At 41.0% G+C, this 16277-nt stretch overlaps 1 protein-coding gene across 4 annotated transcripts in view; it reads right to left on the bottom strand.

Moving 5' to 3' along the window:
- Positions 1–16277, bottom strand: part of APP (amyloid beta precursor protein) — a 302781-nt gene that overhangs the window by 167600 nt on the left and 118904 nt on the right. For all 4 annotated transcript variants that reach the window (XM_049858263.1, XM_049858264.1, XM_049858265.1 and 1 more), the window contains exon 5: positions 15480–15673. In XM_049858263.1, the coding sequence (XP_049714220.1) occupies positions 15480–15673 (194 nt within the window). The remainder of the gene's footprint in view (positions 1–15479; positions 15674–16277) is intronic.

Below are 16277 nucleotides of genomic sequence, written 5' to 3'. Positions count from 1 at the left end.
AGAAAACTGGTGGAAATATTTTGCAATTACTAGACAAATCAGACACCATCACACAAGTGAAATCTTAGACCATGAGTCTTCAGATGATGATATCCTAAGAATTTTCTCAGACTCAAGAGTTGACAAGTGAGCCAGGAATTTCTAAAAACAAAAGGGAAATAGAATATTTTCATCCAATTAGTCTTTCAACAGGAAGAGCTGCATCACTCAATGTTTTATGACAAAAACCGGAAACACCCATTTTGCTAAGAAGGCACTGGGTGGTATTCTTTCACAGTGTATAATGCTTGTGCAATAAAATGCATTGGATACGATTAGAAAGTGAACAAACGCTAAAGGCAGGAGTGTATATCAAGGTTATTAGAAGGAAAGAGATGATACAGAAATGAAAAAATCATTCCTGTTGATGTTCACAAAATCTAAACTTGAAAATACTTTGCAATTTTGTAGAAAAGGTGGCTATCCTCTCATCACCAAAATTGTTGGCTGACAATGTTTTAGTAATTAAGTGAAACTGCAAGTACAAGAAAAAGGCCCCAGAGTGATAAGCTACAACCCAAGAGAGTTGTGTTTAAAATCTGGAATTAGTTCATGAATGAAAGATGATTAGTAGCTAGTTGCATTCAAAGAATGTTACCCATTTTGAGAATCTTTACCTTTAAAACCAGGAAAGTATGGAATAAAATTTTTTTAGGTTCACTAAATTCTCATTAAAATTAAAATGTTAATAACTACTTAAAATTTCTAATAGTTATTTACCACTATCACTTTAGTCTTACTTCTGTAAATTTTTTGCAAAATAATTTAGAAACATAAAACAATAACAAATAAGTTCACTGTGTCCAACGATGGTCAATGGTCCTGGGCTGGTTTTCCTGGTATACCAGTTGCCATCAAGTCCACTCTGATTCATGGCAACCCCACAGATGTCAGAGTAGAACTGCGCTACACAGGGTTTTTCAAAGGTTAATTTTTAAAAAAAAAAAATCCCGAGGTTTTTTTCTGAGGTGTCTCTGGGTGGACTTGAACCCTTTGGTTAGCAGCTGAGTGCATTAACTGTACCACCCAGGGATAGTGAGGGGTACAGTGACCTCTTGCAGTATCTGTCAATCTACCAATCTTCAAAACCTATTCAGCTGACTGGGCTCAGTGAATGTTGTAAGGTATTGTACAAAATACACACATGCACACACCCCTAGAAGAAACCTTCATCAACTCAAGAAAAGAAAACTCTCCTGAGCTATACAACATAATCTTGAAGAAGGTATGGTAAGATACAGTCAAAATCAGTCACTCCTCTGAATCCATCTTACACAGATTTTGTGGGTTTTTTGAAAATTACTATTACTTTTAAAAGCAAAAAAAAAAAAAAAATCGGATCCGGGGCCAAGATGGCGGATTAGGTGGACACTACCGCGGATTCCTCTTGCAACAAAGACTCGGAAAAACAAGGGAATCGATCACATACATAACAATCTACGAACTCTGAACAACAAGTAACAGATTTAGAGACGGAAAACAAACAAACATGGGCAGACAGCGACTGTTTTCAGAACTAGGAGCCAGCGCACCAGGCAGGTGACCTTCGGAGCTCGATCTGGGGCAGAGCCCAGGGGGGCAGACGGCACAGAAAGGGGGCCCACCCCTTCCCCCCCGAACCCATCCCGGGAGGAAGTCTAGCACGTTGGCGCGGGCGGCGTAGGGGCGCAGCCGGAGGGAGAAGCACCCGGGAGGCAGTGACTGATCTGGGAGTGGGGAGAACAGCGTCCCAGCTGGGGTGCCGTCCCGCCGGGAGTTAGGCGAGAAGCCGACGGGGCGCGAGCGGGGGGGGGGGGGTCAACTATATTTCCCTAAAGTGACCCCAGGGCGGGGCCCACACGTTCGTGCGGGAGGACGCACACCCAGTCCGCGTGTGTGGCGCGGCACACCAGAGGGAGAAATACCCGGAAGTGTCTGGTCTCAGAGCAGGGAAAGCAGCATCCCAGACGGGGAGCCATTCCGCTGGGATCTGGGCGCGCGTGCACGCGGACGGGGCATGAGCGCGGGGTCCATTTTTATTATCCTGAATTGACCCAGGGGGCGGGACCACCTGGTCGTGCGAGTGACGCCCTCACAGTTTGCACGAGAGGTGTGGCACACCGGAAGGAGAAGTCCCCGGGAGGAAGTGATTGGTCCCGAAGCGCAGAAAGTAGCGTCCCAGACGGGGTGCCGTCCTGCCGGGACTTGGGCACGCACACGAGCGGGGCGTGAGCGCGGAGTCCATTTTTATTGCCCTGAATTGACCCAGGGGGCGGGCCCACCTGGCCGTGCAGGTGACGCCAACCCATTTCGTGCGAGAGGTGTGGCGCTCCGGAAGGAGAAGTCCCCGGGAGGAAGTGACTGGTTCCGGAACGGGGAAAGCAGCGTCTCAACCCGGAAGTCTTCCCGCTGGGATTTGGGCGCGCGCACAGGCAGGGCGTGACCGCGGGACCCAATTATAATCGCCTGAATAGACCCTGGGGGCGGGCCCACCCGTTCGTGTGGGAAACGCCCACCCAGTGCCCACGAGCGGTGCCGCGCACCGGAGGAAGTCCCCAGGAGGAAGTGACTGGTTTCCGAGCACGGAAAGCTGTGTCCTAGCCAGGGACCCGTCCAGCCCGGATTTTGGCGAACGGGGGCAGAGCATGAACGTGGTGTTCAGCTCTATATTCTGTGGTGCTACACTCCTAGCTCTCAGATCCCTCCCCCACCCTCCCCAGGCGACCCCAGTAACATCCGAATACCCGGAGCCAGAGAGAGAATTCAGATAGGGATCTGACTGCATTTTTTTTTAGCTGACTACTTGGAAAATCTAGTTTCCCAGTGATGGCTCGGAGACAGCAGTCCATATCAAACCACATAAAGAAACAGACCATGACAGCTTCTCAAACCCCCCAAACAAAAGAATCAAAATCTTTCCCAAATGAAGATACAATCCTGGAATTATCAGATACAGAATATAAAAAACTAATTTACAGAATGCTTAAAGATATCACAAATGAAATTAGGATAAATGCAGAAAAAGCCAAGGAACACACTGATAAAACTGTTGAAGAACTCAAAAAGATTATTCAAGAACATAGTGGAAAAATTAACAAGTTGCAAGAATCCATAGAGAGACAGCATGTAGAAATCCAAAAGATTAACAATAAAATTACAGAATTTGACAACGCAATAGAAAGTCAGAGGAGCAGACTCGAGCAATTAGAATGTAGACTGGGACTTCTGGAGGACCAGGGAAACAACACCAACATAGCTGAAAAAAAATCAGATAAAAGAATTAAAAAAAATGAAGAAACCCTAAGAATCATGTGGGACTCTATCAAGAAGGATAACTTGCGAGTGATTGGAGTCCCAGAACAGGGAGGGGGGACAGAAAACACAGAGAAAATAGTTGAAGAACTCCTGACACAAAACTTCCCTGACATCATGAAAGACGAAAGGATATCTATCCAAGATGCTCATCGAACCCCATTTAAGATTGATCCAAAAAGAAAAACACCAAGACATATCATCATCAAACTTGCCAAAACCAAAGACAAACAGAAAATTTTAAAAGCAGCCAGGGAGAAAAGAAAGGTCTCCTTCAAGGGAGAATCAATAAGAATAAGTTCAGACTACTCAGCAGAAACCATGCAGGCAAGAAGGGAATGGGACGACATATACAGAGCACTAAACGAGAAAAACTGCCAACCAAGGATCATATATCCAGCAAAACTCTCTCTGAAATATGAAGGAGAAATTAAGATATTTACAGATAAACACAAGTTTAGAGAATTTGCAAAAACTAAACCAAGACTGCAAGAAATGCTAAAGGAGATTGTTTGGCCGGATGACCAATAATATCAGGTACCAGCACAATACAAGGTCACAAAACAGAACGTCCTGATATCAACGCAACTCAAACAGGGAAAGCACAAAAACAAACAAATTAAGACTAATTCTAAAAAATAAATAAATAAACAAAATAATACACACAACAGGAAATCATGGAAATCAATAGATAAACGATCAAAATAATCAAAAAGAGGGACTAAATATAGGAGGCATTGAACTGCCAGATGGAGAGTGATACAAGGCCAAATAGAAGGATACAAGTTAGGTTTTTACTTAGAAAAATAGGGGTAAATAAAAAGGTAACCACAAAAAGGAATATCAATTCCATAACTCAAGAAAAAAGCCAAGAAAAACGTAACCACTCAATAAACACAAAGTTAAACATTATGAAAATGAGGATCTCACAAGCTACTAAGAAAAACGTCTCAGCACAAAAAAGCATGTGGAAAAATGAAATGGCCAACAATACACATGAAAAGGCATCAAAATGACAGCACTAAAAACTTACTTATCTATAATTACGCTGAATGTAAATGGACTAAATGCACCAATAAAGAGACAGAGAGTCACGGACTGGATAAAAAAACACGATCCATCTATATGCTGCCTACAAGAGACACACCTTAGACTTAGAGACACAAACTAAAACTCAAAGGATGGAAAAAAATATATCAAGCAAACAATAAGCAAAAAAGAAGAGGAGTAGCAATATTAATTTCTGACAAAATAGACTTTAGACTTAAATCCGCCACAAAGGATAAAGAAGGACGCTATATAATGATAAAAGGGACAATTGATCAGGAAGACATAACCATATTAAATATTTACGCACCTAATGACAGGGCTGCAAGATACACAAATCAAATTTTAACAGAATTGAAAAGTGAGATAGACACCTCCACATATATAGTAGGAGACTTCAACACACCACTTTCGGAGAAGGACAGGACATCCAGTAAGAAGCTCAATAGAGACACGGAAGACCTACTTACAACAATCAACCAACTTGACCTCATTGACTTATACAGAACTCTCCACCCAACTGCTGCAAAATATACTTTTTTTTCTAGCGCACATGGAACATTCTCTAGAATAGACCACATATTAGGGCATAAAACAAATCTTTCCAGAATCCAAAACATCGAAATATTACAAAGCATCGTCTCAGACCACAAGGCAATGAAGCCAGAAATCAATAACAGAAAAACTAGGGAAAAGAAATCAAATACTTGGAAAATGAACAATACCCTCCTGAAAAAAGACTGGGTTATAGAAGACATCAAGGAGGGAATAAGGAAATTCTTAGAAAGCAACGAGAATGAAAATACTTCCTATCAAAACCTCTGGGACACAGCAAAAGCAGTGCTCAGAGGCCAATTTATATCGATAAATGCACACATACAAAAAGAAGAAAGAGCCAAAATCAGAGAACTGTCCCTACAACTTGAACAAATAGAAAGTGAGCAACAAAAGAATCCATCAGGCACCCGAAGAAAACAAATAATAAAAATTAGAGCTGAACTAAATGAATTAGAGAACAGAAAAACAATCGAAAGAATTAACAAAGCCAAAAGCTGGTTCTTTGAAAAAATTAACAAAATTGATAAACCATTGGCTAGACTGACTAAAGAAAAACAGGAAAGGAAACTAATAACCCGAATAAGAAACGAGAAGGACCACATCACAACAGAACCAAATGAAATCAAAAGAATCATATCAGATTACTACATAAAATTGTACTCTAACAAATTTGAAAACCTAGAAGAAATGGATAAATTCTTGGAACAATACTACTTACCTAAACTAACACATCCAGAAGTAGAACAACTAAATAGACCCATAACAAAAAAAGAGATTGAAACGGTAATCAAAAAACTCCCAACAAAAAAAAGTCCTGGCCCAGATGGCTTCACTGCAGAGTTCTACCAAACCTTCAGAGAAGACTTAACACCATTACTATTGAAGGTATTTCAAAGCATAGAAAAAGACGGAATACTACCCAACTCATTCTATGAAGCTACCATCTCCCTGATACCAAAACCAGGTAAAGACATTACAAAAAAAGAAAATTTTAGACCTATATCCCTCATGAACATAGATGCAAAAATCCTTAACAAAATTCTAGCCAATAGAATCCAACAACACATCAAAAAAATAATACACCCTGATCAAGTGGGATTTATACCAGGTATGCAAGGCTGGTTTAATATCAGAAAAACCATTAATGTAATCCAACACATAAATAAAACAAAAGATAAAAACCACATGATCCTATCAATAGATGCAGAAAAGGCATTTGACAAAGTTCAACACCCATTTATGATAAAAACTCTAACCAAAATAGGAATTGAAGGAAAATTCCTCAACATAATAAAGGGCATATATGCAAAGCCAACGGCCAATATCACTCTAAATGGAGAGAACCTGAAAGCATTTCCCTTGAGAACGGGAACCAGACAAGGATGCCCTTTATCACCGCTCTTATTCAACATCGTACTTGAAGTCCTAGCCAGGGCAATTAGGCTAGACAAAGAAATAAAGGGTATCCAGATTGGTAAGGAGGAAGTAAAGCTATCACTATTTGCAGATGACATGATCGTATACATGGAAAACCCTAAGAAATCCTCCAGAAAACTACTGAAACTAATAGAAGAGTTTGGAAGAGTCTCAGGATATAAAATAAACATACAAAAATCACTTGGATTCCTCTACATCAACAAAAAGAACACCGAAGAGGAAATAACCAAATCAATACCATTCACAGTAGCCCCCAAGAAGATAAAATACTTAGGAATAAATCTTACCAAGGATGTAAAAGACCTATACAAAGAAAACTATAAAACTCTGCTACAAGAAATTCAAAAGGACACACTTAAATGGAAAAACATACCCTGCTCATGGATAGGAAGACTTAACATAGTAAAAATGTCTATTCTACCAAAAGCCATTTATACATACAACGCACTTCCAATCCAAATACCAATGTCATACTTTAAGGGAATAGAGAAACAAATCACTAATTTCATATGCAAAGGAAAGAACCCCCGGATAAGCAAAACATTACTGAAAAAGAAGAAGAAAGTGGGAGGCCTCACCCTACCTGATTTCAGAACCTATTATATAGCTACAGTAGTCAAAACAGCCTGGTACTGGTACAACAACAGGCACATAGACCAATGGAACAGAATTGAGAATCCAGATATAAATCCATCCATTATGAGCAGCTGATATTTGACAAAGGACCAGTGTCAGTCAATTGGGGAAATAATAGTCTTTTTAACAAATGGTGCTGGCATAACTGGATATCCATTTGCAAAAGAATGAAACAGGACCCATACCTCACACCATGCACAAAAAATAACTCCAAGTGGATCAAAGACCTAAACATAAAGACTAAAACGATAAAAATCATGGAAGAAAAAATAGGATCTACCCTAGGAGCCCTAATACAGGGCATAAACAGAATATAAAACATTACCAAAAATGATGAAGAGAAACCAGATAACTGGGAGCTCCTAAAAATCAAACACCTATGCTCATCTAAAGACTTCACCAAAAGAGTAAAAAGACCACCTACAGACTGGGAAAGAATATTCAGCTATGACATCTCAGACCAGCGCCTGATCTCTAAAATCTACATGACTCTGTCAAAACTCAACCACAAAAAGACAAACAACCCAATCAAGAAGTGGGCAAAGGATATGAACACACATTTCACTAAGGAAGATATTCAGGCAGCCAACAGATACATGAGAAAATGCTCTCGATCATTAGCCATTAGAGAAATGCAAATTAAAACTACGATGAGATTCCATCTGACACCAACTAGACTGGCATTAATTCAAAAAACACAAAATAATAAATGCTGGAGAGGCTGCGGAGAGACTGGAACTCTCATACACTGCTGGTGGGATTGTAAAATGGTACAACCACTTTGGAAATCCATCTGGCGTTATCTTAAACAGTTAGAAATAGAACTACCATACAACCCAGAAATCCCACTCCTCGGAATACACCCTAAAGATACAAGACCCTTCACACAAACAGATATATGCACACCCATGTTTATTGCAGCTCTGTTTACAATAGCAAAAAGCTGGAAGCAACCAAGATGTCCATCAACGGACGAATGGGTAAATAAATTGTGGTATATTCACACAATGGAATACTACGCATCGATAAAGAACAGTGACGAATCTCTGAAACATTTCATAACATGGAGGAATCTGGAAGGCATTATGCTGAGCGAAATGAGTCAGTTGCAAAAGGACAAATATTGTATAAGACCACTATTATAAGATCTTGAGAAATAGAAAAAACGGAAAAGAACACATACTTTTGTGGTTACAAAGGGGGGAGGGAGGGAGGGAGGGAGGGAGAGGGCTTTTTATTGATCAATCTGTAGATGGGAACTGCTTTGGGTGAAGGGAAAGACAACACTCAAAACAAGGAAGGTCAGCCTAATTGGACTGGATTAAAAGTAAAGAGGTTTCCGAGATAAAATGAAAGCTTCAAAGGTTAGCGAAGCAGGGGCTGGGGTCTGGGGAACTTGGTTTGAGGGGACTTCTAAGTCAATGGGCAAAACAATTCTATTATGAAAACACTCTGCATCCCACTTTGAATTGTGGCACCTGGGGTCCTAAATGCCAACAAGCAGTCATCTAAAATACATTAATTGGTCTCAACCCACCTGGAGCAAAGGCAAAGGAAGAACACCAAGGTCACACGACAACTAAGAACCCAAGAGACAGAAAGGGCCACTTGAACCAGAGACCTACATTATCCTGAGACCAGAAGAACTAGTTGGTGCCTGGCCACAATCGATGTCTGCCCTGTCAGGGAACACAACAGACAACTCCTGAGGGAGCAGGAGACCAATGGGATGCAGACCCCAAATTCTCATTAAAAGACCACACCTAATGGTATGATTGCGACTAGAGGAATCCCAGAGACAATGCTCCCCAGAACTTCTGATGGCACAGGACAGGAACCTTCCCCGAAGACAAATCATCAGACATGAAAAGGACCGGTCAGTTGGGGGGAGAGAGATACTGATGAAGAGTGAGCTAATTAAATCAGGTGGACACGGGAGAGTGTGTTCGCAACTCTTGACTGGAGGGGGGATGGGAAGATAGAGAGATAGGGAAGATGGTAAAATTGGCACGAAACGAGAGACTGTAAGGGCTGACTCAATAGGGGGAGAGCAAGTGGGAGAAGGGAGTAAGATGTATGTAAACCTACATGTGACAGACTGATTGGAATGGTAAATGTTCACTTGAAGCTTAATAAAAATTTAAAAAAAAAAAAAAAAAAATCATGTAAGTATCCAGGAAGACACATCAGGTTATCTCTCAGGAATCCTACGTACAAGTTCCAGTTTTGAAAAAAATATGAGAACCTACTCCCAAGAGGAAAAAAGCTGGTTTCAAAGAATTACAGGGTCTTCCCTCATGTTGTTTGCTCTGCAAATTCAACAGCCCCCAGTGGATTGTGTGGTTTTGGTCTGATTCTGCAGTTCCAGACGGGAGGAACTTCACTCGCCCTCCACTTCCTCACTCCCATGGCCTGAGTGGATATCCGGCTGGCCTTACAAGGTATTTTCCAAATGAATTTTCTCATGGAAAAATCTCTTGCTCATGATGCCAGAATCTGTGATACTGTTCACATGTAAGCTACATTACTGATTGCAGGAATAAGTCTTTTTGGTGGTCTGGGAACTGAATCACTGTGTATAACACTCAAGTAATAAATACTGAGTTCCTCAGAATACATTTACATATAAATTTTTAGAACTGTATCTGTTTTGCCTATACTCAGTCTTTTAAAGGGCTTACCTGTTTTTTAATGAGCTCATTAAACAGAGCTGATCCTACAAAAAATGTTTCTCCAAATGCCTCGTTAACAAATAGAAAAACGCTCAACTTCTACCAAAACAAGAGTCCCTGGGTGGCACAAACGGTTAGGTGCTGGATGACTAGCCGAAAGGTTTGTGGTTCGAACTCTCCCAGAGGTGCCTTGGAAGAAAGGCTTGGTGATCTGCTTCCAAAAGGTCACAGCCTTGAAAACCCTATGGAGCAGCTCTACTCTGCACACGCGGAGGCACTGTGAGTCAGCGTTAACTCAATGGCAACTAACAACTACCAAAACAAGTCTCACACATTAAACTGTGGATCAAATTCTGTCTTGGGAGGGTCAGGCTGCCTCTGCTTTTTTTTTTCTCTCTTCAGGAATTGCCACAGACCGTCCCCTAAAAATGTTTTAAGTCAGGCGTGTTAAATTCAGGTCTAGATTCTGCATTTCAAGTGTCACAGAGAAGCGTTAGTTCCAGGAACTAGGTCCCTGCCAGGTGGCAGGAGCCCAGCTTATGTGTGAGTCTGTGATGCAATCGCTCTCTTGCTTTGCCCACCGTCTTTGCCATATGGAGATGAAGGCGAACTTGTCCCCAGGGCAAACCGAAAAACAGGTTTGAAAATGAAGCGAAGCAAGTGACCTGGTTTCCTAATTACATCAAGTTCAAACTTTTTTTTTTAATCTTAAAAATATATATACTAAAATCCAGTGGCTCACTTGAAATCTGTTTTACAATCTATCATTGGGGTATTTAAACAGCGAGAAATTTCAAGTCATCTAGACCAATGCTGTCCAATATGGTGGCCATATGCCACATCTGACTACTGACTGTAGCGATGTGACTAGTCCAAATTGAGATATGCACTAAGAGTAAAATACAACACATGCTGGATTTTAAAAATCTCACAAGGGGGAAAAAACATGTGAAACATCTCATTAATAATTTTTTCATAGTGGTTATATGTTAAAATATGCAGGCTATGTTAGATACGCTGGATAAAGGAAATATGTTAATAAAGTGGCTACTGTAAAATGTAAAATTACATGTGGCTCACATTCTATTTTTATCAGACAGCGCTGGTTTAAAAACATGATAGGTTCCATCACATCCATTGATGAAGCATGAACTCCTTCCCAAAGCTATGAGAAATAAATAAATATATATTTCAATTTGGCTAATATTTACTGCAGACCTATGTAAAAACATTGGTTTGGATTCTAAAAAATGGAAACATATTTCTACACATAATTAGAAAGAGGCTTGGTGGTACAATGGTTAAGGACTCAACTGCTAACCAAAAGGCTGGTAGTTTAAGCCCACCAGCAGCTCCATGGGAGAAAAGACCTGGTGATCTGCTCCCATAAAGATTACAGCCTAGGCAACCCTATGGGGCAGTTCTACTCTGTAACACATGGGGTTGCTGTAAGTTGGAATGGGCTCAACAGCACACAACTGATTGGAACAGAAGTCACGGTCGGAAAGAAAATCCAAGGGTAGCATAGAAAGCCAGGCATTTCAAGGGGTAATGAGAGAAGGTTTATGAAACAGGTATCTTTTCAGGTAAACATTAAGAACTAATTAAGATTTTGGCAGATCATGGTAAGATATAGCACTTTAAGGTTGACACTATCTTTTTCATATGTAACACCTTGTGATGAAAAAGTGAAAACATTTCAGAAGGGGCAGAATGATGAGAACAGAAGCCCAGAGAAAGTAAAGGCAGAGGGTTTAGGGGTCTCAGTAGACAGAACAAGGTACAAGTATAAGGCTGAAAATGCAGGCAGGGGTCGAGCAATGGCGAGTTCGGAAGGCCCTGCTGGGAAGTTGGGTTTCCCTGTAGTCAGCAAGAACCATTCAATGTTTCCTACCACGTACGGACAGGATCAGAGATGCACAGTAGGAAGGTCACTAAGGCCTGGGGGAAAATAATCAGGGAAGAAAGTGAACGATGGCTGGGGGTGGAATTAATTCCGAATAACGGGAGTAGGAGGCAAGGTATGAATGAATTCTATAAGAATACATGAACCATTTTAGGTGAAGGGAAAGACAACACACAATACAGGAGAGTTCAGGAGAACTGGACTAAACCAAAAGCAAAGAAGTTTCCTCAATAAACTGAATGCTTCGAAGACTAGCAGGAGAGCAGTGGGATGCAGACCCCAAATTCTCGTGAAAAGACCAGGCTTAATCGTCTGACTGAGACTAGAATGGACCCCAGAGGTCATGGTCCCCAGGCCTTCTGTTAGCCCAAGACAGAAACCATTCCCAAAGCCAACTCTTCAGACAGGGATTAGACTGGACAATGAGATAAAAAATGATACTGGTGAAGAATGAGCTTCTTGGATCAAGTAGACACATGAGACTATGTTGGCATCTCCTATCTGGAGGGGAGATGAGAGGGCAGAGGGAGTCAGAAGATGGCCGAATGGACGTGAAAAGAGAGAATGGAGGGAAGGAGGGTGCTGTCTCATTAGGCGGAGATCAATTAGGAGTATATAGCAAGGTATATATAAATTTTTGTATAAGAGATTGACTTGATTTGTAAACTTTCACTTAAAGCACAATAAAAATTAAAAAAAAAAAATGAATACATGAAGGAGAGTGATGTTGGGAATGAAGAAGAATGGAAATGGCTTGGATCAACTGCCGTGGGGAAGGTGACAGATTGTCAAACAGGGATAATTAGATGCATCTAGTAACATTAGGATCCCAGCTGATGTTACAGCATGAATAAAAAATGGAACTAACTGGTAGAGTTACATGACTTGATATCTCCACTTTAGAAACCCTAGAAGCAAATAAAGGGAGAAATTAATTTTTTCCAGATAAGAACAGTTGGCACAAATATATTTAGAAAACTTAAAGGGTACCAGCAAGTCTAGGATGTTCAACAGAATATGTAAAAATACTTGTCCATTGGGTCCATCCTGGTTAGAAAAGGCCAGAAAAATAAAAAGAGGATACCAGACTAAAAGCCTGAATTGGAAAGGTATTTTATGAAGGAAGAGCAAAATTCAGTAGAACCTGAGGGGTGTTTTAGTGTAAGATTAGAAAACCATAGTCAGAGGGCAACATCAAAGCTGTACACCCTCTGGGTGTGATATTTCTAAGTAATGACAGTTTCCAAGGGATGCCTGTGTTGCAGGTAGCTGAGCTGGAATATAAACAAGGGTCACTAGGAAGCAGCTGGCTAGCATTTCAGTTGGATAGCAACTTGGACAGGGATATCACTGAAGAAAGTAACATGTAGGGTGACCATCTGACCCAGTTTGCCAGTTTAACGACTATGGTCCTGGTGCTCCATCAGGTTGCGATAATAAATTATATGGTTGCCCCAGTAGTAGGTAATAGAGTAGACTGAAAGAAAAAAAGCAGTGTTTAAGAATGGTATACTAGTAGCTTATGCGGTCCTAGAGCTTGGCTGCTAACCAAAAGTTTGGCAATTCGAATCCACCAGCCGCTCCTTGGAAAGCCCTTGAGGCAGCTCTACTCTGTCCTATATGATCGCTGTGAGTCGGATTTGACTCAACAGCAACGGGTTACAGTTTAGTGGCCTACAGTTTAGTAACTGAGAACAGAGAGGAGTGATATAACCAGAGAGACAGGCACCAAAGACAACAGTTACTTGAATGACAGAAATACATAAACAAGGCATGGACAGCCAGAATGGAAAGCCCTGTAGATCTGTTTCCAGAGGTGGTGAGAGGGGTCATAGACAAGGGCCACTGACTGAGAGGGTTCCTGAGACATGAAGTTAGCAAGGCTTTCATGTAGCTAGGAGTCCAGGAGGAAAAGATCAAGACACACTGAAACCTATTGCCAATAAATAGAAGGTTTTAGAAGACTTAAATTTTGTTAAATGGGAAATAGGGCCTCATAGAGGCCAGGGACCCTCAGAATTAAGCAAAAATACCAATTTGTAATTCCAAAAGTCCTTTGTATACGGATCATTGTGCGTGTCTCGTCACCAGCCTTCATACAGTGGACCAGGTACGTAGCTGGCTCCTTCTACCTTTATCATCAGCCTGGAGCTTTCTTGGTTGACTTGCCACTACTTGGGTTGTTTATTTAGTACACAGTCACTTCAGTAATGGGAAACAATCAAATCAAGTATCCAACAGTCTATGAGCAAAGAAAATGGTCGTCCAGCTTCACATGTCCCTTAATACTGGTTGTATTAATAGCATGGCCTGTGGCCACGGCCTTGATGCCAGGAATATTACAAAAAATCACTCTCAAACATTCAAATCCAGATATAACTGAGGGAGAATATATATATATACATATATATATATGTATATATATACCCACATATATATAAACTATACCGTAAAACGAGAACTAGGCAACTCCAAGTTTTAGATAAAGCAGCAATTCAACCCAAACCAGTGGCCACTTCTCTACCTGGCACATGGAACCCCGGTGTGGGAGGCCGGCTGTGGCACAGGATCTGACTGAATCAGTCCCTGGAGAAAAGCTCAGAAGCTTCCCAATCAGCAAACCCTGCTCTCACTGATGTTTCCTGCCCTGGGAGGAGGAGGATTTATACCATTTAACTTCCAGCTTTTACAAGCATAGAGAAATATTTGCCAACACACAGTTTCCCGTTCTGCTTATTTCTTCCTCTCTTTTAAATTTATTATTTGCTTGTTTGTGTAGTTTCATATCCTGCTATACTGAATACAATTTTTTTTTTAAACTCAGTAAAGAGGGAACACAAAAGAGCTTAACTAACTACAAGACAGTCCTGATAAAATTAGGTAACAGGCAGTAAAAAGAAGCCTAGTTTTATTAACTGATAAGAAAAGGCAGGTAGGGTCCCTGAGGGCACATAGATTCTCAGGTATCTGCAGTGAAAATTATTTTTTAAAACTGGCAAAATATATTACAAACTCATGCACAAAATCTATGCCTGACTATGTAAAATCATAAAACTTTATATTGGTAACTGTAAGTCTGATGCTTCATATTTAATGTTTTACTTGGAAATGTGGGCACTAGGGAACACCTTCAGACTGCTGAAGAGAACAGCTACACAAGTGATACAATCAGTTTTTGGGAGACGATGTAGCCAGCATCAAATTCTGGACTCAATCAGATGGCCCTTCCAAATCCAAGATTCTGGTTTTATCATTTTATTATTTAAATATAGGTGTTTGCCTTCAACCAGATGGTAAATTATTAGATGTACTAAGGTGACAAGATTAATATCCCAAAGAAAATGAAGTGAAAATATATTTCTTAACAACAACAACAAAAAGCCAAAGAAGGGTGAAAAAATTTAGTACACATTTATGAATGTCTCTGACTTTAGTCATGAGTAAAAAGAAAGACGTTAAAAGACAGTAAGACAAAAAACAAAAACACCTTTGTTAACAAAAATTCACACTGAGATAATGATTGAAAAAAAAAAATCCCAAAGCAGCACCTAAAAATATTTTTAAATTATAGGCTGAAACAGAATGCCATGTCATTTATTCAATGACCGACTCTAATATTAGTGAAAGTTTGATCCCAACTCTTGAGATTAAAATAAAATGGCTAAAACGAACTCTGTGGTGGTTGACCAAGTAAATTAAAACTCAACAGTATGCCATAGTCCTAACAGGGCCTGATGGTGAGCTTTTCTTCCCCCTCATAGAAGAAAACGTTGACAGGGTTGGGCAGGGATTCTTACAGTGAGAAACGGGAAGCTACATTTGTGGAAGAATAGAAAAACCAAAAGCTAGCTGTTTCCGCCTCTCTGAGAGACCAAGCCCAGAGGCCCCCTTACCCGCCATCTGCGTAGTCAGTATCGGCTCCGCCCCACCAGACGTCGGAGTCGTCTTCCTCGGCGTCAGCAGAATCGACACTGTCACTCTCGTCCGCCAGGGGGCAGCACACAAACTCCACCCCTCGGAACTTGTCGATGCCACAGGGCAGCAGCATGCCGTAGTCGTGTAAGTTGGTACTCTTCTCGCTACACGTCTGCAAAGGGCAGGAGAACGCGATGAGCGCATGCGCCTCGTTCTAAGACCATCCCAACTATGATAATCAAGACACAGACCCAGTCTACTGGGACCAAAATTTAAAAAAAAAAAAAAGGCGTTTTGCTTCATGAATGGATTTACCACAGGTTTCTTTAGCAGAGGCTCCTTTGGCATTTTTTTTTTAAGTTTATTATTTATTTAAACATGAACTCTTCTGTTTTACAGTTCAGTCCAGTTGCCATCAAGTCGACCCCAACTCATTGCCACCCCAGGTTTGGCAGAGCGGAACTGTGCTCCACTGGGTTTTCAATGGCTGATTTTTCAGAGGGCAGATTTCAAAACCTTTATTCTGAGATGCCTCTGGGTGGATTTGAATGGCCAACCTTTGTGTTTGCAGCAAGGCATGTTACCCATCTGCACCACCTAAAGACTCCTGTTACAGAACAGAGGTTTATTAAAGCCAGCTCTGATGGACAGTAATTTGAGAAGACCGAGAAGAAGCCTGCACAGGTGAAGAGAGATATCCAAGAATCAATGCTTTCTAACTTCATCTGGGTATCAGGAACTTCTCAAGGCTCCAGGTACACCCCAACTCAATCCCA

Source organism: Elephas maximus, chromosome 18 (genome assembly GCF_024166365.1).
Source record: "Elephas maximus indicus isolate mEleMax1 chromosome 18, mEleMax1 primary haplotype, whole genome shotgun sequence".
Taxonomy (NCBI): Eukaryota; Metazoa; Chordata; class Mammalia; order Proboscidea; family Elephantidae; genus Elephas; species Elephas maximus.
The sequence above is the reverse complement of the archived record's forward strand: the minus strand, read 5'-3'. Positions and strand labels throughout refer to the sequence as shown.